This window comes from Octodon degus, unplaced genomic scaffold (genome assembly GCF_000260255.1).
Source record: "Octodon degus isolate 3935 unplaced genomic scaffold, OctDeg1.0 scaffold00018, whole genome shotgun sequence".
In the NCBI taxonomy this organism is placed as follows: domain Eukaryota; kingdom Metazoa; phylum Chordata; class Mammalia; order Rodentia; family Octodontidae; genus Octodon; species Octodon degus.
Genome location: NW_004524594.1, coordinates 22,740,567 through 22,748,518, shown reverse-complemented (window position 1 = coordinate 22,748,518; position 7,952 = coordinate 22,740,567). Strand labels below are relative to the sequence as shown.

The 7,952-nt window shown below is 54.3% G+C and overlaps 1 protein-coding gene across 1 annotated transcript in view; it reads right to left on the bottom strand.

The window, feature by feature from the left end:
* Nucleotides 1–7,602, bottom strand: part of Rela (RELA proto-oncogene, NF-kB subunit) — a 9,493-nt gene extending 1,891 nt beyond the window's left edge. The window contains exons 1-10 of the mRNA XM_004627230.2: nucleotides 7,256–7,602; nucleotides 6,636–6,662; nucleotides 6,390–6,541; nucleotides 6,123–6,271; nucleotides 5,151–5,242; nucleotides 4,701–4,832; nucleotides 3,581–3,685; nucleotides 2,826–3,038; nucleotides 741–821; nucleotides 586–660 (exon numbers count right to left, since the gene is read on the bottom strand). Coding sequence (XP_004627287.1) covers nucleotides 586–660; nucleotides 741–821; nucleotides 2,826–3,038; nucleotides 3,581–3,685; nucleotides 4,701–4,832; nucleotides 5,151–5,242; nucleotides 6,123–6,271; nucleotides 6,390–6,541; nucleotides 6,636–6,662; nucleotides 7,256–7,262 — 1,033 coding nt within the window. The 5' untranslated portion in view covers nucleotides 7,263–7,602. The remainder of the gene's footprint in view (nucleotides 1–585; nucleotides 661–740; nucleotides 822–2,825; nucleotides 3,039–3,580; nucleotides 3,686–4,700; nucleotides 4,833–5,150; nucleotides 5,243–6,122; nucleotides 6,272–6,389; nucleotides 6,542–6,635; nucleotides 6,663–7,255) is intronic.
* Between the last annotated feature and the right edge of the window lie 350 nt (nucleotides 7,603–7,952).

Genomic DNA, 7,952 nt, shown 5'->3' with positions numbered 1-7,952 from the left:
GTGGCCAGCTCAGCCCACCAGGGGGCGGGGCTGGCTGGCATGTGGTGCTGGGGATTGAACCGTGGTCCCTGTGTTTTTGCTTAGCTTAGCTTGTTCTAAGTAGGTGCTTTAGACCACTGAGCCATCTCACCAGCCCCCCTAGTCACCTCTTTTTGAGCCACACACCAGCATACTGCTACTTTAGAGATAGGTTTTGTTTTGCTTTGCTAATTTGATGGGGTGGACAATGTCTACGTTAGTATCTATTTCCTATCCACAAGAGTTTAACTCTTCTGTACAGACTTCTGTGTATGTTAGCAGCCCTGGAAAGTCACTGGTACCTATTCCAGTCCTTCAGTACCTCCAATTCAAAGACCATAAAGAGGCCCAAGGAGGAGGGGGGAAGCCCAAGAAACCACATACCACTGCTTCCCAGATGACCCTGACAGAGGTCAGAAGGCCTCACCCTTGAAAAGCATACACCCCACAGAATGCAGGCAGGATACCTCCCCTGCTCATTTCCCTTCCAGAAGGTATCATAATTGCCAGCCTGAATCACATTGGAAACTGTCATTCCACAGGGACAAAAGAAAATAAAATCTTTACCTGGCTTGGGGACAGAAGTTGAGCTTCGGGATGGCACAGCAATGCGTCGGGGAGGAGGCCGGGGATCAGTCGGTCCTGCAGGCAAAGGCAGGGTCAGTTCTCAGCTCCCAGCAGGTCCCCTCCCCGCTCCACAGCTCTTCCCAGTCTCATCTCACCATTGAAAGGACTCTTCTTCATGATGCTCTTGAAGGTCTCGTATGTCCTTTTGCGCTTTTCCTCAATCCGGTGACGATCATCTAGGAATGGAATGGGAGACTGGGGATTGCTGCCTTTGCCGAGGGCCCTCAGGAGGTGGCCAAGGAGCCAGGCTTTCCCAAGATCCCTTCTCCCACCAGTGGGAAGAGGTGTGCAATTAACACCCAGCAAGTCTGACTCCCACAGCTTTCTCAGAGAGCTCGGTTGCTTGAATGTGCTCCTCAAAGGCCCTTGGGTGATGTCGAGTGAAGAAGCTCTGCTGTGAGGGGCAGGGGCGCGAGCCTGTAGCTCAGCTGTCACCTGTGCTGCCCACCCCAGTGTCCACCCAGCTCTGGAAAGATATGCCTGACGCTGGGGCACAGCAGGCTGTCTAAGACATCCAAACCTCTAATGTAGTTTGCCACTTTGCTCTCAGGATCTCAAAACCATCTGCCTCAGTCTCTTCAGTCCAAAGCCAGCTTCCTCATCTTACTCACAAAGCTGGTTCTTTTGCCTCTTGTGTCCCCTGATCACCATCTCTGGCACCAAAACTAGAAACCTTGGCAGCACCCTCAACATCTCTGTCTCTTGTTCTCGACCAGTTACTAACTGTACCAGACACAAATTTATAAGCACCTACTATGTGCCAGCCTCCCTCTTATCACTGGGGTATGGCACTGAGCAAGCATACAAGGAACCCACTTCTGGAAAAGGTGACAGCTTGGTGACAGAGACAGGGACACAACCAAATACTTAAGAAGATGCTTCAAAGTTCCCAAAGGTCTGTGGAAGCTTGTGTACATAGAGGGGATACAACAGCTTAGTAGCACTGTGGGGAGGCTGACGTATAGAGTTGAGGGAAGGCCTGGTGTGAGCCACTCAAACCCTAGGGGCATACAAGTACTAGGCAGGATACAGCTCCAAGGCAGGACCAAGTTTGACATGTCATAGCAAAATGGCTGTGTGGCTGAAGTAACAGAAGAGGACAGGGACGGGGGTGTGATCTTCCCCTTTAGCAAGGCTCATGCCTGAAACTATTCTGGACTACTGCAACTTCTGCTGGGTCATGCCTCTCTCTCTCTGATCTGCCACACACTGCAGGCAGCCTGAGCTCCCAGACTTCCCAGGCATCTCTGGGTAGACACCTTGGGTGGCACCCCACTGCATAGAGGCTGCCACTCCCAACACACTTCTGCCAGCCCCTCACTGCTCTGCGTTAGCTGTGTGGCCGAGGACCCTCCACACATGCACTCTGCCAGGTTGTGCCACTCTGCTGCTAGGCCAGTGCCCGGAGAATGCACTTCTTAGTGCTTCTGTGACTTTGCACACTCCTCTAGTTTGCGTGTCATTCTGTGACTTGAGCATGTGTTCCGAGTGCCTGTCTTCCTCAAGGGTCCAAACTCTGGAAGGGCAGGCAACCTGCTCCATTTGTCTCTGCATCTACCACACCTGGCACAGGACCTAAACTAAGTGGCACTCAAAGCCTTGACCAAACACCAGCTGTATGGTAGTGATAAGTGACACTGTATGACAATGGGGCACCAGGGTCAAGTAACCTGGATTCAGATGTGACTTTGCCACTCCCCACGTACATAGCTCATGCCAGGGCCTACCCTTAAAAGGTTGGTGAGAAATTAAAATCAGGTAATGATTTTAACAATGATGGATATGAGGCAGAGGTAATATGAGCTCAGTAAATTTTGGATAGTTATTAAATGAGGCAAGAAATGTGTGCACGCCTATAATCCCAGGAGTCAGGAGGCTGAGGCAGCAGGACTGCTGTGTATTCAAGGCCAGCCTGAATTACAGAGTGAGACCCTGTCTCAAAACAAGAAATGAATTCTGATTAGAGTCACATGTCACCTTGTGACAGGAACAGGTGTTTCATCACTGTGTGAGTAGAAGTGCTTATACAAATTAAATTGGCCACAGTATCTCAAGGCAACACCACTGTACCTGTGATCCATCTCTGCGGCAGTGACTGCACTGAATAAATCTTAGGTCCTGCAGCCAGATGGCCAGCCTAGATCCTTTCACTAGAACCAGACACCCTCCTTGCTTTGTACCTGTGTCTGGCAAGTACTGGAACTCCATGGGCTCGCTGAGCTCCCTGTCAGAAGGCCGCCGCAGCTGCATGGAGACACGCACAGGGGCCTGCAGGCTGGGGTCAGCATAGGGAGGTGTCCGGAACACAATGGCCACTTGCCGGTGCACATCAGCTTGAGAAAATGAGCCTCTGGCCTCCCAGCCTGGTCCCGTGAAATACACCTCAATGTCTTCTGCAGAAGATGGGTGGCAGTGTGGGTCAGTATGTCTCTTCACCATACACACAGCCTATCACCCCAACCACACTACCACACTATTTCTTTCTTTTTTTTTTTTTTTTTTGGCAGAACCAGGCATTGAACTCAGGCCCTTGTGCTTGCGAGGGAAGTGCTTATTCCACTGAGCCATTGCCCAGCCCCCACTCTATTTCTTCTATGGTACTACAGAGTGAACCCAGGACTTCTCACATGCTAGACAAGTGTCCTACCACTATATTCTAAGCTCCCGTCACCCCAGTTTTTAACAGTCTTTCCATACAGGGTCTTGCTAAGATGCCTAGGCTGGGTTCAGACTTGCAAACCTCCTGCTTTAGCCTACAGAGAAGGCTGGGGTTACATGTGTGCATGACTGAGACCCAGGACACCCCCAATATGTGCTTATCTCCTAAGCATCATCTTGAGGGAGTGTTAAGGCCAAAGACCTAGCACTGCCACCTCTGCTCAGCGCGGCCCTCACCTCTCAATCCATAAAGTCCATCCCTGACCTTGGCATGTACCTTTCTGCACTTTGTCACACAGCAGGAAGATCTCATCTCCACCGAGGCAGCTCCCAGAGTTTCGGTTCACTCTGCAGATCTTGAGCTCCGCAGTGTTGGGGGCACCTAGGTGTGACCATAAGGAAGGAAGTCCTGAACCACCAGAGGTCCCCAGGGTGACCTGTGGAGACGCAACATCCCTGGCAGCCCAGCCTGGCCCAGTATAAAGGTTGTTCAGAGCTCGCTGCCCACACCTCTGCAACCAAAGCCAGACCATTCTCACTGGCTCCTCACCCCAGCCCGTCTCACAGCTATATCTGTCATGTGCTCAACAGGGCTTGAGGTGCAGTGGGAAGTGATCTGATTACACCTTCTTGTTCTCCTCCGGGCCAGGTGTATCTTTAAGGTGAGGTTTACATGCACCTTGGCAATAAACACTTCCCTCCCACCTCCCAATTCACACTGGTTTCCCACCCCTGGTGCTCCAAACCCCATTTATGTATTTATTCTGGGACTTGAACTTGGGATCTTGCACTTGCCAGGCAGGCACACCTATGCCGCTGAGCTACATCCCCAGCAACCCTTTTATTTTTATTTATCCTGCTGGTTACTGGTATTGTGATGCAATGCCTGTAATCCCAGCACTCAGGAGGCTGAGGCAGGAGGAATGCTGCAAGTTTGAGGCTATCTTGAGCTATACAGTGAGTTGAAGGCTGGCCTGAATGGCATGGGGAAGCTGTCTTTAAAAAACAAAGAGACTGCAACTGATCAACATCAGCCTAGTTTATCTGAGCATCCTGTAAGCTGCCACCATTGAGTTATTACTGTCCAGCATTATCTTCTTCCTGAAAGTTCACTTCCTAGAGTCACTAGCACACTTGTGGACACACTGCCCTCTCATACGCGACATGGAAAATGCCCACTGGCAATCAGCCTTCCTGCCAGCACGGAAGCTACATCTTCAGAGCAGCTGAGTCTTCTTTGCCCTCTCCTCAGCCAGCACAGCTGGGTACAGAAGAGATGACGAATGCATGTGATGACTGAATGAAGCCAGAGCTCCTCTCACAGGTCACATCCCTCTACCCCTTCCTCTTACCCAGACCCACTTCATTCCCCTTTCCAAAGCTCCCTGGCCACTCACGGTTGTCAAAGATGGGATGAGAAAGGACAGGTGGCAGGCGGAGGGGCCTGCCTGACTGGTCCCGCACTGTCACCTGGAAGCAGAGCCGCACAGCATTCAGGTCATAGTCCCCACGCTGCTCTTCTATGGGAACTGCCAGAAAAAGAGATGGTCAGGAAAGCCTGGGCTGGAGCAGGCACAAGGCAGGGAGCTCCAGACTGGGATCAGTATTTGAGAAAAAAGGGAGAAAAAGCTCTAAACCTATCATCAACTCCACAGGGGCCTGGAATGTCATGTTCCCTCTCAGGGACTCAGTTTCCCAGAAAGAAAATGGGAGTGGATACTAAATGGACAGCAAGATTCCATGTGTACCATGAGTCTTGGCCACTGTGGGAGATGCAAACCAGGCAAAGGATGGGAATACCTCAGGCAGACCGAGGCTTCCCCTAGCCCCCCACCCCTGCCCCTCACCTTGGAAGGGATTGTTGTTGGTCTGGATGCGCTGACTGATTGCCTGTTCCAGGTCTCGCTTCTTTACACATTGAATCCCCAGGTTCTGGAAGCTGAGCACCCCCCACACACACACACCCAGGCATCAGTCTGTTATCTCAAGCAGACCCCACCCCCTTCTGCTCCGGCAGTCCCCCCACAACCCATGCGGGCTGCCTTCCAGGGGCTCTACCTAAGCTTTGGTGACACCTAGCCAATGCCTGCCACCCCAATGGCTCCCTACCCTCAGCCACAGAGTTTCTTTTTCATCCTCCAAACCTTATACTCATGCCGACCTGAAGGCCATGCAGTCTGTCTGCATGCCATACCGGTACACTTATGAGGCTCTGTTCTTCCTCACCATTCAGATTTCAGCTGTTTCCGGACCTCCCAATCCAAAGGGATGAATGAGCCTGGCTCTCTTGCTTCCCCTGGATTATCCCCCCAACTGATTACACTGTTTCATTTTCTTTCTTTTTTCATATTGGGAATCAAACTCAGGGCCTTGCACTTGCCAGGCAAGCGCTTGTGCCACTGAGTTATATTCCTGGCCCTTACCCTGATTTATTTTCACCACCAAAAGTATTAATCTCTAACAGTAGCTTATTTATTTTCTCGATTATTTATGGCCTGTCTCCATCAATTGGTAAGTAATCTCCAGGAGAGTACGGTTCAGTGATTTTCTTTCTCACACAACAGCCATGACCCTGAGCCTTCCAGAGCAGTCAGGGATTGAGGTAGCTAGGGAGCCATCTCTACTCCATGGACTCCCATTGCTACATACAGCAGGCATCAACAGATAATTTCAATAATAAAGAAGTCACCTTACAAAGCTAGGGACAGAGTAACAGAGTGAGGATTTTTGCTCAGTGTCTGCAAAAGAGTAACCCTGGAACTGCCTGGCCTCCTGTTCCCCTAGCTCTCCCACCACACCCTGGCCTTTGAGGAGCTCACCTGTGGATACAGCGGTCTGGGCAGAGCTCAGCCTCATAGAAGCCATCCCGGCAATCCTTCCCCACCAGCTCATGGGGGTGGGGCCGGTGAGGGGGGTCCTTGGTGACCAGAGATATGCGAACTGTCCCGGGTCCTGTGTAGCCATTGATCTGTCCAAAGTACATAGTACTCTAAAGGCCCAGCAATATGGAATTGCTGGAAGCCAAGCCAAGTTTGTCCCTTCCAACAAGTCTGTGACGCCCCCTCATCTCTAGGGTCCATACTGACCTTGATGGTGGGGTGGGTCTTGGTGGTATCTGTGCTCCTCTCGCCAGGGATGCTGCCTGCTGAGCGGCCCTCACACTTGTAGCGGAACCGCATGCCCCGCTGCTTGGGCTGCTCGATGATCTCCACATAGGGGCCAGAAACCTGGACTGGCTCTACGGGGGTCACAGCAGCTCACTTAGCTGCTGCCTTGAGGCTCCAAACCCAGGCAGTCCCTCCCCTACCACTGAGGAAGGACGGCCCACTTACCTGGGGGGAAGATGAGAGGAAACAAGTCTGAAAGGAGAGGAGACAAAGATCAGCACAAGCTCGCCACCTCTTTTCACCAGGGAGGGCCCGCTAGAGCCAGGCTTCCTCCCAGGGAAACTAAGTCAGGACCTGTTCCTTATAACTTCCTCTGAAACCAAGGAGTAGGGGTAAAGGACCAGCAGCACCTGCGTCGGAAGGGGAAACAGTACGGACTCCTTCTCCTACAAAGGGAAACCGAGTCAGGGCCTGCTGTATTTTCATAGAGACACTGAGGGAGATCACTCTCTAGCCCTCCTGAGCGAGAAGGTCAGACACATTCTTCCCTACAAGGAAACAGTCAGACCTATGTCCCCAGAGACCCTGGGGGAAACTGAGTCACGGCTCACCGCGCACCCCTACCTAGGGTGGATACTGAGTCACAGACCTTCTTCCACCCGGGAGGGAAACTGAGTTAGGCCCCTCGTTGCCCACCCCGTCCCATGCCGCGCCACCCTCCGGCCGGCCGCTCCCTGCGCAGCACTGGGTGGCGCAGGAAGGGGGCGGAGGGCGGCGCGGGGGCCTCACACCGCGGCCCCCAAACGTAGGCACGGGCACCGCATGGGGTCAGAGGGCGCCCTCACCGTCCATGGCCGGGGTCCCGGAGGCGGGGCCGGGGTCGCTGCGGAGCCCGCGGCGCGCGCTACAGCGGAGCCATTCGCCAGAGGCGGAAATGCGGCGCGCTTGCCCGCCCGCCGCCGCGTCACTGCCCGGAATCCGGCCGCGCCTGCGCGCTGAAGCCCCGAACCGCGGGGACCGGGAGCGGGTGCGCGCCGCGCAGGAGACTGAGGGCCCCGGGTCGGGCCGCTGCCGCCAGGAGCCGGCGCGCGTCGTGCCCGGGACGCCGAGGCCGCTCCCCTGGAGGTCGCTCCTGGGGCTGGCGCGACGAGCAGTTGCGCTCGCTGCTGCTCCGGCTCCGCCAGGAGGGCCGGCCCACTGATTACTCACTCTGTTTTTAGGGGATTTCGGGTCCCCCGCCCCCTCCCGCCGCTGGTCGGAGGAGTGTGGTGATGTCACCCTGGGGCGGGCCTGGAGTACAGTCGCTGCTGCTGGGCTGAGGCCGCCCGCCCTCCACTGGGAAAGGCCCTGGCCTACTGTGCCCGCAGAGGTCGGGCGACTGAGCTCCACGCGGGTCCGGAGCCATCACGGTGCCTCTGGCGGCGGCGGCTGCTGCTCCGGAGCACGCAGCCGAGGGAGGGAGTGTGGATGGTGGGCTTCGCCAGGCCTCAGCAAATGGACTGGCAGGCGAGAGCTGTCACCTGCCCAGCGAAACGCGAGTTT